This window comes from Dendronephthya gigantea, unplaced genomic scaffold (assembly GCF_004324835.1).
Source record: "Dendronephthya gigantea isolate DGI-Jeju-01 unplaced genomic scaffold, DenGig_1.0 000023F, whole genome shotgun sequence".
NCBI lineage: Eukaryota > Metazoa > Cnidaria > Anthozoa > Malacalcyonacea > Nephtheidae > Dendronephthya > Dendronephthya gigantea.
In genome coordinates, this window is record NW_021163033.1 from 1,540,450 (window position 1) to 1,558,999 (window position 18,550).

General features: G+C 39.3%; 1 protein-coding gene across 1 annotated transcript; it reads left to right on the forward strand.

The window, feature by feature from the left end:
• The first annotated feature begins 989 nt into the window (after positions 1-989).
• Positions 990-16,628, forward strand: LOC114522731 (protocadherin Fat 4-like). Its single transcript, XM_028543473.1, has 25 exons — positions 990-1,144; positions 1,305-1,413; positions 1,515-1,664; positions 2,061-2,480; positions 2,623-3,975; positions 4,191-4,340; positions 4,418-4,834; positions 5,327-6,392; positions 6,795-7,034; positions 7,159-7,760; positions 8,154-8,361; positions 8,577-9,067; positions 9,256-9,823; positions 10,144-10,351; positions 10,433-10,646; positions 11,430-11,549; positions 11,692-11,763; positions 12,000-12,182; positions 12,268-12,447; positions 12,563-12,713; positions 12,812-12,939; positions 13,077-13,338; positions 13,606-13,838; positions 14,059-15,172; positions 15,508-16,628. The coding sequence occupies exons 1-25, from the start codon at positions 1,134-1,136 to the stop codon at positions 16,626-16,628; spliced, it is 9,771 nt and encodes a 3,256-aa protein (XP_028399274.1). The 5' UTR covers positions 990-1,133.
• Positions 16,629-18,550: the final 1,922 nt, after the last annotated feature.

Sequence of the window (18,550 nt, forward strand, 5' to 3'; positions counted from 1 at the left end):
AAAGGATTGTGGGTTGCTTACATTGAATTATTGCGCTCCAGGTATGATTTGAACTTGGAGAAGAGAGGTTGATAATACATCTGACTGAAGGCGATCACATTCGTACAAGACATTTAGAACTATGATATTATTATGTGTCTTCGCTCCCATCACAGCATCTTTAGAAGGTTTATATGTTCTTACAATTGTGCACTGTAATCTTTCGGAGGAAAGTTACAAAATTTAAATAGACGAATACGAAGAGCTGATAAAGCGCTATAGCAGAAGAAAAGCCAATAGTAACTTCCAGCAAATATGAAAGGAAAACCCGTTTCATGAAAAATGTACGGGAATAATATCCATTATAAAAAAATGGATTTTAAATTGAACAAGAAGTTAAATTTGGCTCAGTATTCTTTACGAATCATGTATCGAAGTCTAGGTCTCGAGCCCTTAAACCTAATATTTCATAAATGAATTTCTAGGTACCCAGTTGGGAACAACGTGCAAACACGCCGCTGTATCCTGTCCTAAAAACCAAACTACGTATCCAGTTACATGTTCATTACTCTGCCCCAGTACTTACGCCTTGAAAGGCGTCCGCAGTGTCACGTGTACGACGGCTGGCACTTGGAGCTTTTCAGCTGCAACATATTGTCGGAGAATCAATGATCCACCCACGCGGGTAATTTCTTTTGATGACCTTTCACTCTATTATGAAACTAGTCGAAAAAGTGAATTGAATCACGGTTGCTGGTTGGTTGATTTAGGAAATCCAAGGATTAGACTAGTGCAGTTTTCAAAGCTGCTAAAAAGCTGCTTGTACGCAATTAAAAGTTTGCCAAAAATTTTAGAAAAATTCAATGTACTGTGGCGGACCCCATCTTTCAGCAAAAATGTTCGATTTTATTCATTAACAGTTATCCCTTTGTTTTAAAAAGGACTAAAATTTCAAGATTATTTTTCAGATTCTTCTATCAGGATCTCACAGCATCTCAGAGAACAGTCCTCGTGATACACTCGTTGGAGCCTTGACTTCATTGGATCCAAATCCCCGGGATTCACACACGTATACCTTAATATCCGGGGGAGAGGCAAAGTTCACCATCAGAGGAAATAAATTGTACACTACTGTCATTCTGAACTATGAGACGATGAACAAACGGTACGAGGAAACCTATCATGTATTGAATTTTGATTTTTTTATTTTACCGTGGGGTACAACAGCTGGAGAGAGCGTATGAAAATTAGTTAAAATGCTCTTTACAGTAATATATTTTTGAGAAGATGAGAATTTCGTTTACAATACAAACTGTGTTATATAGATATGACTTGAAAATTCGAAGCACAGACAATGGCAATCCTTCCTTGTTTATAAACCAAGTGATAACAGTCACCTTAACTGATATCAACGAAAGACCAACCTCTGTTCAGGTAGGATAATTACCTAGCTTTAGTTGGTAAATACAAGCCTCTTTGGCTTGAGTTCTTACCTGGCAAGAATTTACCACCAAATCTTTCACTTTGTGTTGCAGTTATCAAATCGTCAAATAACAGAAAATTCAGACCTCGACGCTGTCGTGGGCTTGTTATCAACCACAGACGAAGACAACTCTCAAACACATTCTTACACTTTGATTGACTCAGCGGCTGGACGCTTTAAAATTGACGGGAGATCTCTTAAGGTGGGAAGAAATGTAGATAGCTGCCTCCATATGTAGGCAATACCTAGAAGTAGTCAGGCTAGTATTAGCTACCATAGCAATGGTTGGATTGGCAGCACAACAATGACTTACATTGGGTTAGTTTTAAAAGCAGTACGAAGTCGTCTAATCAGGCTAGTATTAGTAGAAATTGGTTGCAAAGCAGTAAGTACTAGACAGCGCTGAAACAGACTGAAACGCTGAAAGCAGAAACGCTGAAACAGACTAGCGGTCTGAAAACTTACAGAAATTGTTATTGTAGATTGGTCATGCTAGTATTAGTAAATTCAATCCTAGTTTAAAAAAGGTAAACTCAGTAACACTCAGAAAACCATTACCATTTGCAATTGAAACGCATATTTTAAACTTATAATTTAGGTCGCTATAAGCAATAGCAATTGCCTTGCGAAGGGTGGAGATTTTTGTAAACTGAATTACGAGGCAAAACCAAGCCACCAGATCACTGTACGAAGTGCTGATAACGGGAACCCAGTTTTATCGATAAATGCAACTTTCACAATTAACCTCATCGATGTAAACGACCAGCCAAGAGAATTGAGCCTAAGTGGAAACACCGTAAAAGAGACTGCAAAAATAGGAACTGTAATCGGAAGATTTTCAGCGAACAACGAAGATTCTGGACAGCATTTGACTTACACTTTATCTGACAATGACCAAGGACGATTTGCTGTGAGTTCAGATGGAATCTTGACAAAAGTTTTGGCAACAGATTACGAGACAAACACAAATCATTTTATAACGGCCGTTGTGAAAGACGATGGAACACCTGTGAAACAGGTCGGTATCGCCATATTGCTTTTCGAAAGGAATAGGGGTGGACTAATATCTATTTAAAGACGAGTTGCATTTATACACTAAACTGATTATACTTCGAAAACTAACGACTGAATGCCTTTCCATATTTTCTTTATTTATTAAGATGAAAAAGACATTTATGATTGAAGTATTAAACGCACATGAGCCCCCAGTCAGTGTCCATCTTACTGACAAAGGTGGTCAGTTGTCGTTCCCACGAGACCAGGCCCAAGTCAATGAAAACGCGACTGTCAATGCAGTGGTGGGGTCCTTAGAAGCTATAGATGATGAAGTTTCACAGAATCTCATTTTCACTCTGGATATCAATCCTTTCCAGTCCTTCGCGGTAACACCAGCGGCTTGTACACACCCGAAAAAGACCATTACCAAATGTACAGCTCAATTAAAGGTGAAAGGATCATTGAATTATGAAGTTACCACAAGTTTAAAAATCACTGTCCGTGTAACAGATCAACATGGCAAGTTCATAGTACGAATGTTTAACATCACTGTTCTTGATAACAACGATCGGCCGAGCAATGTGACTATCTCAGGGAGTCTGGAAGCTAACGTTGTTGAAAACAGCCGGACTGTGCTCATTGGGGAACTGGTGACTACCGACGAGGATAAAAACCAGAATCACCATTATAATCTGCTTAGCAACTCAGACATTTTTGAAGTTCGAAGAAATCGATTTTTGTATCTCAAAGATGCGTTAGATTACGAACAGAAACACAAATATGTTGTCATGGTAACATCTACTGATGATGGATCTCCTGCGTTGACGTCATCGACCCAATCATTTATTGTTCACGTGATAGATCAAAACGAAGCTCCTGTAAGCGTAACAATCAGTAATGCGAACGTCCAGGAGAATAGCCCCTCCGGAACTGTTATTGGTAATTTTACCATCCAAGATCCTGATAACTCTGGTAATTATCCCCAAAAGCAGTCTCATGTTTGCCTGCTAACAAACTCGGCCCAAGGAAAATTCCAGATTGTCCTTAAAAACGGTCAGAATTCCCTTATCCAGACTGTAAACTCCCTCGATTACGAACAAGCTAGCTCGCACAATATTAGTGTCCTTTGTTCCGATCCGTATGGGCTAAAAAAGGAAGCTGATTTCGATGTAATCGTGGACGATGTAAATGAGGCGCCAATAATGGTGGCTCTGTCGAATTCCCAAATTCAAGAGAATAACGGATCAGTGGTAGTTGGTATTCTTTCCACGCAAGATCCGGATAACGCCAACAACCAATCAAAACAGAGCTTTAACTATTTTCTGAATGCGTTTGGGGCCAGTCCTTTCGTGATCAATGGCAATGTATTGAGAACAACTAGAAGTCTGAATTACGAGAATTCAAAGTCTTGGACTGTTTCAGTGCGGGCCCGAGATAGCGGGAAGCCATCACTCTATCGCGATGAACGCCTTGTGGTGGATGTTATGAATGTCAATGACCGACCATTCGCAATCCAGGTGAGAAATACACCCCTTTCTTAAGTCTTGCTTCTAACAAATTTATGGACCACACTTTGAGCGGTTAAATTCATAGTAAACTGCAAGATAAATCATATTAATTGGCCAATGTTGGCTACCAAAGTCTATCTAAAGTTCAACAACATTGTTATACGAAAGCCCTCTGATCTGTAGCAAACTTCAAAAAACTGCGGCCGTTCTTTTTATTTGTGTAGTTATCAAACGCTCAAATTAGGGAAAACAGTGATGTCGATGTCGTTGTTGGTAACCTGGCAACAAGTGACGAAGATATTGGCCAGTGGCATACGTACAATCTCCTGGATACTGCTGGCGGTCGTTTCAAGATTGAAGGACATTCAGTGAAGGTATTTTCAGAAAGTCAGATAATTACAAATTTTAGTCTGAATCTCGAACTTTTAACATTGGTTTATTCTCGTTAAAGGTGGCAGTATCAAACACACTTTGTCTTCAATTTGGAGGTAGCTTATGTCGGCTGAACTATGAGGCTCAAGCACGCTTTAACGTCTCCATCAGAACAACAGATAATGGAAATCCTGTAAAACATTTTGACCAAACGTTCATCATCTACATCACTGATGACAACGATAGACCAAGAGACCTCAGGTTGGACAAAAACACGATATACGAAAATGCAACTTTGGGAACTGTGATTGGTTCTTTTACAGCACATGACGAGGATACCGGACAAAATCTGAGCTTCTCATTGGTTGATACCGATGAAGGGAGATTTGCCTTGCTTGGTAATAAGTTGGTGACAGCAAAATCACTCGACCACGAAGCTGATAAGAGGCACGTCATTAGGGTGGCTGTTATGGATAATGGCTATAATGCATTGAAGGTAATTGTTCAGGGATGATTCTTAAATGAACAAGTTTATGTTTTTTCCAAGCAACCAATTGAAAGCAAAAGGGTTTCAACTTCATTATAAGAAACAAACTGTAATCCTGGCATAAAATACGAATTTCAGTAAACAAAAGGGTGGCAGGATTTATTGTTTGCAAAATTCATATCAAAAGCTTAGCAATTCAGTATATCATCATTACCTTTTAAATTTGATGAAGTGGTTTGGGAAAGGCATGATTTTTAAAAATTGCTTTTTCTAAAGTTACAAGGAAGCACTTTAGTTTCGAAGGGAAAAAAGCAACAAGCTTTAAAACAAGATATAGATCGCCCCCGAGATGGTATATGTCAACAAATAGATCGATTAGATTATATACAAAAGATCAGTTGATTTTGTTTGATGCACTCTGCGTATCAGTTCACAAGAACTTTGATGCAGTACTTTGAGTTTGTACTTTGTACTCCGTTTAATCCATTGCTTCTTTTACAGCTGGCAGAAAACTTCACTATAGAAGTTCTTAACATTAACGAGGCTCCCATTGCAGTGAAATTTACAGGGGCCCAGGCTCCAGAAGTGTTTGAAAACACAACAACCGGAAGCCTTGTGGGAACGTTGCTAGCTATAGACACGGACGCAAATCAAGATCTCAAGTTTTCACTGGACGATGATTCCCAAGGTGAATTCTCGTTGGGCTCTTCGGCTGCGATTTGCCAATCAATTTTAAAAGACCAGAACAAAACAAGATGTACGACAGGACTGTTGCTATCTAAACCCCTGAACTATGAGTTAAATGCTGTTCGTTCGATAACTGTGCGTGTTACAGACAATTTCGGGTTATTCTCTGTGCAAAAATTTGTCATCAATGTATTGGACTCCAATGATGCGCCCACGAGCATCACTCTGGGGGGAGGTGTGTCAGCGGTTGTCCCCGAAAACTCCGACGGGGCGTTAGTTGGGAAACTGCAAACGAGCGACGAAGATGGTTCACAGCAGTGGAAATATGATTTGCTGGATGATTACGCAGGGTTGTTTCAGGTGAACGGAACGCGAATCTATGTTAGCCAAGGGAGATATTTGAACTATGAGAAAAAATCGAAGTACATTCTCACAGTGACATCAGTTGATAATGGAGAACCAGCATATGGGATTTCGCGAAATTTTACGATCCTTGTGGCGGACGTTAACGAAGCACCAACGCTCATTGAGCTTTCAAGTACAGAAATATTTGAAAACTCACCCCCCGGGACTGTGATATCCAACGTCACTGTCAATGATCCCGATAACATCGTCACCCCAAGACAAACCCATCAATGCGTCGTGGCTAATCACAATAAGTTTAAGATCGATTCTGGGCGTTTGGTGAGCAGCATGGCGTTTGATTATGAAACAACACCTTTTATTTACAATGTTTCCATAGAGTGCACAGATAGTGGGTCTCCTACGTTGAAACTTGTTCAAGATTTTACTGCGATTGTAAGGGACATTAACGAAGCGCCAAGTGACATTGTTCTGTCAGGTTTGACGGTTCTGGAGAATCGCGACAAAGCTGTCATTGGTAAGTGCTTGTTTTCCTTCATAAAGTGAATGATTGCAATGTCTATACTTCGTTCTTTTCGTCTTTCTTCTTTTTTCCGCACCCATATTCAATGTCCTGTGACCATTTACAGGTCTGATTTACTCCGTTGAGACTGGAGAAAAAATTATAAAACTCATCTTTTTCAATTTCTGTACTAAGCCCTGTAATATTCAACTCACTGAAAAACTGTTACAGTCAAGTGTAGCATTCCTTATTGGGCCTTATACTTTTAGACCTCAGGCAATGAGGTCCTTAATTTTGATTGCCAGTCTTTATCAATGTCTTATTATACCGATTCGTCATGCTATTCTGTCAATTATTTTTCTCTGATTTTACCTCCTTTTTTAAGCCTTGGATTGAATTCAGCATTCTGTATTTTAGCCACAATCTCCACGATCGATCCAGACAATAACATCGTCAGTACCAGACAGAGTTTCCAATATCAGCTAATCGCAGATCCAGGCGTAGATTTACCGTTCCAAATTCACCATAACGACACTTTGATCACCACGCGAACCTTGGATTATGAAGTTGCATCATTGTGGAACATTACCATCGAGTCTCGTGATACTGGAACACCTCCCTTGAGTGTCAAGCGCAGTTTTGTCATTTCAGTACAAGGTCAGTAAACAACACTCTGAATATGAGAGTCTTGATTCATAATCTCGTACAGATTGCCTTAAAATACAACCGCTAGGGTTAATTGCCATTTCCAAATGGACAATATTCTTTCTTCTGATTCTAGACGTGAACGAGCGTCCATCAAATATTAATCTCTCACCCAAGAATATCAAAGAAAATTCCGATGAAGGACAGCTGGTTGGTAAACTTCGTGCAACCGATGAAGACTTTGGCCAAGTTCATCAATTTACTTTACTAGACAGCGCTTTTGGTAGATTCAAACTGGTTAACAACTCCGAAATCAGGGTAGCCATCTCAAACACTGGCTGCCTGCTGCATGGCGGGAAAAGTTGTCTCCTGAATTACGAAGGCGCGGACAACTTTTACACAATACTTGTACGCGCGACGGATGACGGGACGCCTCCGCAGCAATTAACGATGGGAATTAATATAACCCTTGATGACGTCAACGATCAACCACGTGATCTGGCGCTGTCAAAGTATTGGGTAAAAGAGAATGTCGTATTGAATACTACCGTCGGCTATTTCACGGCCTCCGACGAGGACAAGAACTCGATGAGCTATACTTTAGTGCAGGGAGGTCGGGGTCTGTTCGGGGTCGAGACAAACGGTCGATTGCACGTAGCAAAGCCCGTAGACCACGAGAAATCCAGCACTGTGCATGTTACTGTGAAGGTAACAGACAATGGTGTTCCTCCAAAATCGGTAAGAGGGAGTGTATTTGAACTGTAGCTAGTACTCATGATGTAGTAGTTTAAAATATGAAGAAAGTGCGAGTTTACACTGAGAACTACACACAACTTTTAAACTTAGAATAGAAAGCAAGTGTATAAATTAACTGAAGAATTAAACTGACAGTTATAAACCCTAGTGGAAGGATAATATTTACAATTACATATTTAGCCCGCAATAGTTGAGTCATTTTTTTCGAGATTTATTTTTAACTCTTCCTCAAAAAGCTGAAGTGTGCAAAAAGTGTGGCGAAAAAATAATTCTTGAAAAATTCAAAACGAATATTTCTTTGCGAACGTTGCTGCAAACATGGTTTGTGATGCATTTGATAATTTTTCCATACAAATTATCGCGACCTTTTTTCAGATGAAAAAGAAATTCACGATCATCATCAAGAATGTTAACGAAGCTCCGGTGAACACAAGTTTAACGTCAACTGACGGTCAACAATCGTATTCCGACGACCACGCGACGATTAACGAAAATTCTGCAATGGACACGGTTGTGGGAACTTTGGTTTCTCTAGATCATGACGCTGGACAGAATTTGATGTACACACTGAATGATGACGCTGGTAGACTTTTCTCTACTTTTTTCCCTACTTTTCCCTATTCCTTCACCTTCATTCTCTTCATTTTTTCCTACTCTCACGCCCACCGCTCATTACTTGCCCCGAGTTTTACCCCTCGTACTCCCCTCCCCTTACCTCTATACTTCTCTCCGCTTGTTTTTCTTCTTGTTCTGCCGAAATTAGCACGACTTGCTAAACATGTTTTTCTGTTCGTCCAGGTGGGCGTTTTTCTGTTGATACAAGTACCATAAGCTGCCATAATGACACTTCAAACCTAAATATTAAAACAATATGTACATGCAAACTTGTGGTCAGTGGTCATCTAAACTACGAAGACATACCCTCCCATGAAATAATTGTCGAGGTCTCAGATGGCAACCACTCACGTGTCAGTAATTTCACGATCACTTTGCTGGATAGAAATGACCAACCGGAAAATGTGACCATACAGGGTTCTTTGACCGGTCGGGTAAGGGAGAACGCGAACAATAAACTGATCGGTGAGCTGGTGACTACAGATGAAGATGTTTCCCAGTCTCACGTCTACACTCTCAAAGGAAGTACGAGGTTTACCATAAAAGGAAACAAGCTGTATACGTCACAGGGAGCGAATCTAAATTATGAAGAGAAACAGGAATTTAGGATTGTAATCATGTCTACAGATAACGGCTACCCTCCGAAGAGTGTCAAACAGAACTTAACTATTGAGGTATGTCGTAATCATGTTAATTGAAGGCATCACCTTTAAATTGGCAGGCAGAAGGGAAGGAGATGGCTGTCGGGTAGGCTAGATGAATGCCGATTGGCCTACTGGCTTATTGGCCAATCGAAAACATGCACTGTCCTCAAACAAAGTCATAACGCATATATTTATTATATTGATATTTTCTCTATTAGGTCGAAGACGTGAATGAACCTCCCAGTAATATCATTCTCAGCGGTTTAACCATCAATGAAAACAGCCAAAGCGGAACTCTGGTCGCTAATATCACCATTGACGACCCTGACAACCGCGGAACAAAGGGTGTCTGGCAGACGCACAAATGCCAACTCGTCGACTCGGCCCAAGATCGCTTTAATATCCAAAACTCGTTACTAGTCTCCTCGGGCGACCTTAACTACGAACAATCAACTACACACGGTATTATAATAAGATGCCTCGATTCTGGTTCGAAGCCTTTGACTATACAAAAATCATTCGACATTCAAGTTCTCGACATCAATGAAAGGCCAGAACAGATAAAGCTGTCGAACAAGGTGGTTTCAGAAAACGGGGGTCCTTTGCTCGTAGGGGAATTAAATACCATAGACCCGGATAAAGCCCAGTCGTTCAAGTATTTCTTGGTATCAGCAAGCGAGGAAAATATGTTTTATATTAATGGAAGTCAACTCAAGACGTACTCAAGTTTGGATTACGAGAGCAGAAGCTTGTGGCATTTAGTAATTAACACTGTTGATCAAGGAGGTAAGATTTGACATTAATAAAGATTTCAAAGTAATCTTAGTGGCAAAGTTGATCTTCATAAAATTGAAGTCAGCCTTGCTAAACGGACAAGCAGCGTCCTCCTTGGCGAACGTCCTCCAAGCTCAGTGGTGAAGGGTTCAAAAGAAGACATGATTGGAAAAAAAATTAAATTATGTTCTTATCTCTTTGACTTCCTATTTAGTACTCTGAGTCTGAAGCCCTGCAACACAGGATATGCCATAAAGCCAAAGATCCCAAAATTATGGTAAAATAGCCGTTGAACAGGCAACAAGCAATGACTTCTTACGTCTTTTCTCTAGGTCTGAATTTAACTCAGGACTTTAGAATTACCATAAAGGACACTAATGACCGCCCGACCGATATTTCGATAAGCGTACCGTTAGCTGTTTTTGAAAACAGTGACCTCGGCTCATCTGTTACAGTATTCACTGCAGTGGATCAAGACGTCAGTCAAACACATCGATATTTCATAAAGAGCATCACTGCTTTTGGCCCTAGATCAAACATGTAAGACTGTTTTTATAAAGACTGTTTTTATATTTTACACATCATTTGGGAAAAGTAAATTTTAAAATCTTCTCTCTTTAGTATTTCTGGTTATCAAAAAGCATTCAAGTTAGATCCAATATCAGGAAAGCTAACAGTCGCTTCTTATATCGATTACGAGGCTGTTACGGGGTTCAAATTGGAGATCATGACTGAAGACAACGGGTATCCACAATTCACCTTTAACAAAACGTTTACCCTCGATGTCCTCGATGTCAACGAAGCACCAAATGACCTCACGCTTGATAAGAACAAGGTATTGAAGGGAGTATTATAATAATACTTGTGCTCATGCAAGCACAAAAAACGTTTTTAACGTATTATGTTATATCTTTCTATTTGGTAAGACACTCTATAGCTGTACTTATCATTTATGCACCCAGAGTGACAGGAACTCGACGAAATATTTCCCGAAATGATATATTATACCAAAAAAATATTCTAAGCTTGTAAATTTAATAGCCACACATACAATTGGCAACGCTTCGTAAAAATATTTCTAAAAACCGGTAAATGTACTGACACAAGGCGTAAGATAAATTACCGTCGAACATATTTTAAGATTACTTCAACTTTTTTGTGTTTTCTGTGTCTGTCTTGTCGAGAATATGGTTTGTTTCCTCGTCAAAATCGGCCATTTCTTGATTTCACGCAAACAACAACACTGCTCCCGCCATTTTTTCTTCGCGTGTGGTCTCGCGTGATGTTCGCGAATAATAATTAAAAGATATAAACCGTGTCACCGGTGAATATAAAAAGAGTCTACTAGTGCAGCGAATACGCGGCAAAAAATTTCATGATCGTGCACGTAGCGTAAATCTAGCTTCAAGGTATATTGTTATATGATATATAGCATATGGTATACTATGGTATATACTGTAGTTGGTATATAGTTTAATACATGTACGGCAAGGTACATAGTTTTAAGTTGATCGGTACATGGTACTTCATGTAGAATATGGCAAGTTTTATGGTATTTTGTCATTTAATTTTAATTATTGCAATATTATTTTCAAACTAAAATGAATACGTATTACAGATAGAAGAGAACAGCGCCGTGGATTCGTTGGTAGGAAATCTTAATGTTTCAGATCCCGACAACGTCAATGAAGAAAAACATTTTTACACTTGTCACGTTGTAAACAACGTTCCTTTCAAAGTACGTTGGTTTGAAATTTCCATATTTGTGCCAGGCTAAAATTTCCGTATTTGTGCCAATTTTACTGCACACCGCCGAAACAAACGCAAGAAAGATAGAAGAAAAAATGTATTAAGCTATTCATGCACCGTCATCTTTTTAGGTATCACAAATACAATTGGTTGTGTCAAAAGCTGACTTAGATTTCGAAACACAGTCGGAATTTTCTGTGAAGGTAAACATTCACAAAATGTCTATCAATCAAGTTTAAGTTCCATGCATCTGGCCATGTATTTAGTTGTTTTATTACAACCGAATGCAAACTAGGCTGTATGGGGATTTTAGTATTATTGTCGCTAATGATTAAATCACACAAAATATTCACCCAATATCCTCGTTAAATTCATTAAGGTGTGATGTTTATATTTTTGTTTTATTTATATTTTATTTTAATTTTCTTTGTTCCTTCAGGTCAACTGCACTCAAACTAGCAATTCAACTTTTTACATCTATCGATCGTTTCGAGTTCTCTTAACAGACGTCAACGAAGCACCTTACAATCTAACGATATTAAATGGTGAATCCGTTCAAGAAAATCAGCCGAACCTAACATTGGTCGGCACCCTGGTTGCTTTGGACCAGGACGCTAAAGACGTTCGTACTCTCGCCAATTTTTATTCAGATGTTGCACTACGTCGATTAGATCGACGAAATTTTCAATTTAATTTCTGTTTTGCAGAAAATACGGTTCGAATTTACCGACAAAAGTGGGGACTCGTCCAAATTTTTCATCAACGGTAACAGCTTGCTGACATCAGCAGTTTTCGATTATGAAGAGAAGAATAGTTATTCGATTAGCGTCGTCGCCAAGGATGATGGGATACCATCTCTGAACCAAACCAAACAATTTAAAATTAAGGTATTTACTCCCATGCAACCGTCGCCAAGCCTGTTTACAAATCCTTCAGTTAATACAAGTATATCGATCAAAACAAAGATTAATTATTAGTATGTTTAATTTAATCCTTTTTCAGATTCTTGATATGAACGACAAACCAGTCGCCATGAGATTCAATTCGTCGGGAGTGAATGAAAACGCCATAAATGGCACTGTTGTTGGAAACTTTATAACAGATGACCCTGATCAACACGACACTCACAACTACACCTTGCTTGACTATAACTGTAAGTTGAGTCTTTGAACTCTTAACATCGAATCTAATAACTTTCTCTCTATTACAACAGTTCAACTGTAATTAATGTGAGATCTTTGTGTATTCCAGTAACATTTCGCATCAGCGAAGGCAAGCTGCTAGTGAAAGAATCAGATCGCTTGGACTTTGAAATACAAGCTGAAATTGTAATTCTCGTTCGATCCACTGACAATGGAAATCCAACGATGTCTATCCAGGTATAAAACACGACACCTGCGACATTACAGCATGTCGAAGAAATTCCCCTTAAAAACTCGCTTTCTCAAACCTTTTTCGCTCACTGACCAGATTTTTGATGGAAAGCCCGTTTTATAGAATTCTATGGCTGTTTTAGGAAAATATAACAGTGAAAATACTCGATGTGAACGACGAACCCTACGAAATCAGAAATCTGTCGAACTTATCACTGGACGAGAACACACAAGGAAAGACTGCTATCGTATTCGAGGTCCTCGATGATGATATTGGCCAGACCCACATTTGTGTTGTTGAAGATTCAGAGTTATTTATCATGGATGAAACACCTGATCAGAACTGGTCTCTTTGTGTGAAGAAAGGCTCGGTAATTAATCATGAAAGAAACAGTACGATTTCAAGTAAGTTTTAAAGTAAGAAAGCTCTACATTTGCAAATTTGTAAGAATACTATATATCTCTATCATTCTACTTTTATTTTAGCTTTTCGAACAGTTTAACTGTCCGTCTTCAGGCTATACAACTTATTAAACAATGGACACGTCAACATTTAACAAGTGGTATAGCCTGAAGACGGACCGTTAACCGTTCGAAACGTTGCTAGAATAAAAGTAAAAGCCTCTTATGGAATCCTGTTTGAAACTAAATTATTTGTTTTTTTTGGTTTAGTAAAAGTGAACTGCTCGGACAGCGGTGATCCACCATTATCGAGGTCAGAAACATTCACAATCATTATAACAGATGTAAATGAGGCGCCCGTTAATTTGTACTTAAACGGCACATTCGCTGTGGACGAGATCGCTTATGTTGGTTATTCACTCGGAGATTTGATGTGCGAAGATCCTGATCGTGAGCAAACTTGTTCATTCCAAGTCATCGGGCAATTTGAAGAGACATTCAATGTAAGTTGTAAGGGTGTTTTCGGTTTGGCTGTTCAAACTGAGGATAGGTACGAACTTAAGAGTTGAAATCGATGTAAATTTTACTCATGGAATAGCTAATAGAACAAAATGACATAATTTAGTTTTCTGAGCCGAAGATAGGTTCCAAATCAAATCACAAAAGATGAACTTCTGTTTCCGTGTTTTGGTAATGAGAACCATAATCCAATGTTTATTTAAGGTTACAAGGAACGCGAGTTTGAAGGTGATCTCAAAAGCAAAACTTGACTACGAAAAACTGGATTCTCCTTTCATAAATGTATCAATCAAAGCAACAGACGACGGCCAGCCAAGGTTATCATTGACCAAGAATCTCAATATCACCGTGAACGAAGTTAACGAAGGCGCGAATGAGATTCATTTAAGTCCTGGGGACATCACATTCAAAGAAACTGCGAAAGTAGGTACGAACATCAGCGAACTGGTCTGCAATAACCCAGAGAAGTGGCAAGTGCTGGAATACACTTTGATATCGAGCGGAACTCCTTTTGAGATTGTCAAGGAACCGTATAACGTCACCTTCGATCCTCCGATTTTGACTAAATTCGGAGTAAAGCAACGTAAATTTGAATTGCATAAATCATACCTGATATTGAGTAAGCCATTCCGAAATTATGATATCAGTTCGAGTTACACAGTGTTAGTTCAAGTTTCGGACAATGGCGAACCGCCGAAGTCGTTCAATGGTAGTGTTTTTGTCCACGTCTCCAGAGTCGATCCATGTCTCCCGGTGAACAACTGCAGTGTAAACGCAAGTTGTGGTAGGATTGATGGCTTCACATACTCGTGCGCATGTCTGGACGGCTTCGAAGGAGACGGATACAAATGCATCAACATCGATGATTGCTTGAGTTCTGAATATTGCGAAGGTGAAGATGTAACGATTTGTCCTGCCTGTGATCATGTAAATAAATCCGCCTGTCTTGCCTGCGAGAAGAAGGGAACGGAGTGTCTTGCGTGCGAACGAAACGCAACGGAATGCCTTGCGTGTGAACGGGGTGCAAAGCGGTGTGATGCTTGTATAAACGATGCAACGTGTCACGATCATGTTTTGACTTTCAGTTGCAATTGCCCGGCCGGGTATAATGGTACTCGTTGCGGCCATAATATTAATGAATGCGAAGCAGGGAACTTCAATTACAGTTGTAATGAAGGACATAGCACGTGTACAGACGGGATTAATAACATAACGTGTGATTGCGATAGAGGATTCACGGATTGGCTTTGTGAAACAAACATCGACGATTGTCTTTCTCAACCTTGTCATCCGTACGGTGAATGCATCGATCATATCGGTAGGCCTTCAGTCTTAATTGAGGACTGAATGTATTAATCTGTATTAATATTTTTAATAGAATTTGGGCAATTTAGTCAAACTACGGGCAAGGAGAAGCGTAACAACCATACACATAACATCTGCCTGAAATGGACACTTCTTGACGTTTCGAACTAAGGACCTTCGCCAGGTCGATTAATATAATATTAAAACGGAACGCCGAGAAGTGTTTTTGTCTATTTTAGGCCAGTTGTTTAGCACGTTGTTCACAAAAGTATTACTGGAAGCCTTCGCTGAAGTCTAATGAACGAACGCATGGACATCAATATCCTATTGTTAATATTTCTTCTTTAGGATCGTATGAGTGCAAATGCAATGCGGGCTACATGGGCTCGCGATGCGAGCGTTTTGTGGGAGAAAACGAAGACAAATGCCCGGATGAACAGATTTATGTCCCGTGGCCATTAAATTCCAACGAGGGGAAAACTCGTAGAAAGGAATCGGAAGGGCGTGAAAATGGAAACTCCAACGAAGAAGAAGTCCCAGAAAGCAGCGACGATTGCTTTGGCGGTGAAAACTTGATCAAGCTGTACTTTGATAAGGATCTACTGAAAATTTTAAAAGAAGGAGGGGTCAGCATCCACGACGTTGAAGTCATCGCCGCGATGAGAATCGAACTCGAAGATTGGCTGAAAAAGGTTATTCAAGTTTGGTATACATACGCCAAAAGTTTCAACCAGGAAGGCGATTACAATTTGAGTGATGTGAGCATTCTGGACGATGTTACTATCAACGCTCGGAACATCTCAGTGTCCATGATCGCCAGAGTTGGAAAGAAGGCTCTCTCTAGAACCGGGTTCATTTGTTCTCTTCATCGAAGTATGAATTGCTCCGGGAAGCTCGAACTATATGCATACTATACATCCAACAATTTCCGCTTTAGAAACTACCTCTGCCCGACCGTCAAGAATGTAGAAGAACTGAAATGTAAAAGTCAAAATGCAAGTCTAGGAAATTTGTATAGTCCTAACCATTCAAGCGTATTACCCCGGTGGTCGATTTACTTGCTTGGTGGTTTAGGTGCGGCCATGTTAGTATTTGTCGTGCTTTACGTTTGCTACGCCAAAAAATCTCGGCGGCTGAACGCTCAGAAAACTTCGCGAAATTGCGAGCGATACGTTGACGTGAATTTACCGGAAGAGGGCGACAAACATTATCGTGACGGCTTGTCTCGTGATCACGTCTCGACCAATGGGGGCGGAGAAATGAATCCCATATATGGCTTCGATGAGAATGAGGACGAGTTGCAGATTTCTGCGAATCCTCTATACGACACATCGGGTGGTACCGAGACGCTGCAATTAAGTCGTATCCAGCACTTCGAGAATCCAGCATACAGTACTTTCGAGCGAAAACCTGGACAGGAAGCACAGCCGCCTATCGGGGATGGTGATGATTATTCCAATCATGAATAAATGATTCAACGGTGGAGAACCTTTGGTGAAAAAACCCGCTTGAATGCCTTGATTTTTTTGTAAATTTAGCTGCTCTCAAAGTAGCTGATTGTAATTAAACTGCGGGGTTTTTTCATCAAAATGAGATTTTTCTAAAGATTTCAATAAAGTAGACTGTTTCTAAGCCATCTTAGTATAGTAGTCAATTGTGGTCAGGTAATTGTTTGCTCTGTGTTGTTGTTGCCGTATATAAGCTGACAGACAGTTGTTTAAGTCGTACGGGTTCCGTACTAAAAAAACACTCACCAATGCTTGTATGACCAACAACTACGCATTTACTTTCATCTGCATAGTGGACCATAATACATTGTGATTAAATATGGCGTCGTTATCCATTAGAGTCTAGAAGATCTATAACAATAACGAATAGAAAATTTAGTCTTGATTTTCATGTTTTTAGCTTGTTGTTCTACGGGTGTATAATTTTATTAAGGGTGCATATTTTTTTAAATTTCAGTATTCTATCTTCCAAACAAACTTTGTAATCTCGCAACTTTATGCCAATAATAAATATCGAATAGTTTATTTTAATTCGCCTTTTTTTGGTAAAGCGAAAATTCAAAATGAAATTTCGCTCGACCATACTGTCTTCTAGTTATATATTGAGCTCTTTGCTCTCTTCATGATATTTTACGGCCTTGTTTTGACTGAAAACGATAGTATTTTCGCATTTGGAGCGTGCATAAACAATGCATGGCGGCACCTGATAACAAGCAAATTTTGCAACTGTAATGAAATTGTTTTTTACCCTTATTAAATATTTATGAAAGTATAGCTATCGAATCTGAACTGAACTGAACTGAATTGAACTGAACTGAACTGAACTGAACTGAACTGAACTGAACTGAACTGAACTGGATTGCACTGAACTGAATTGAACTGAACTGAACTGTATCAAAATTTCTTTATGCACTAGCAAACTTCATGCGTATATCGGTACATAGCACGCATTCAGGTATAATTATAGACTTTGTTTAACCAAAATCAATGTTAGTCTATTCATAATTTATAACCCAACCGAATGTACAGTTCCTCCTTGCTGTCACGCGAACTCGTTTTACGGCATTCAGACTTAAATTTCCTGATTTTTTTCACCTCGACAACGAAATTTGAAAATTCTTCCAGAAGGATGGCACAAAAGCTTTGTCGATAGATAAAAATGAGAGGAATTTTTTGTGCGTTATTCGCCAAAACATGCCGTCAATAATTTGGTCGTGATTTATTAATGAGCAGTGAAAAAAATGTTTACGACTATACAAAAAAACATTGGAACATTACTTAAATAGACGTTTGGTTGTCTAGTTAACGATATAGGAATAGATATAAATTGTAAATCGGGGAATACAATCTTAACTCGGCTCTTTAAATATGTGTTCGATTGCAATAGATTTTTTACGATAGTACAATTAAAATCATTAAATAAAAGGAATAGATATATGTAATATCCCACAAGCGTTTAAGACGGGATATGTAAGAGACATTAACATTATGTTCGGTACACGAAAGGGTTCGTTTTTGGCGTCTTTATAGACGCTATCATCCTGTATTCTTATGAATAAATACTTCTATAACATCTTTATATAAATGCATATGGGTGGTTTTCCACTAGGTGGAATTTTTCGATCAAAGGAAATTTTTCGCTAGATTTTCTATTCAATTGTGACCGGTGAGGGGAATCTGCAGCGGATTTTCACGATTAAAAAGAAAATCGAGCCAAAAATTTCGCCTAGTGGAAAACCGGCTTTAGTCAATTAGCACATGATGTGTGGCCGGGCATCCCCGCTCAGACCCGCTGTCTATTTATCACAGTCAATTTATCATATATAATTTCGCTATTTCGTTGGATTTGTTAGGTCTAGCTGCATGCATCTACCAACAGTGGC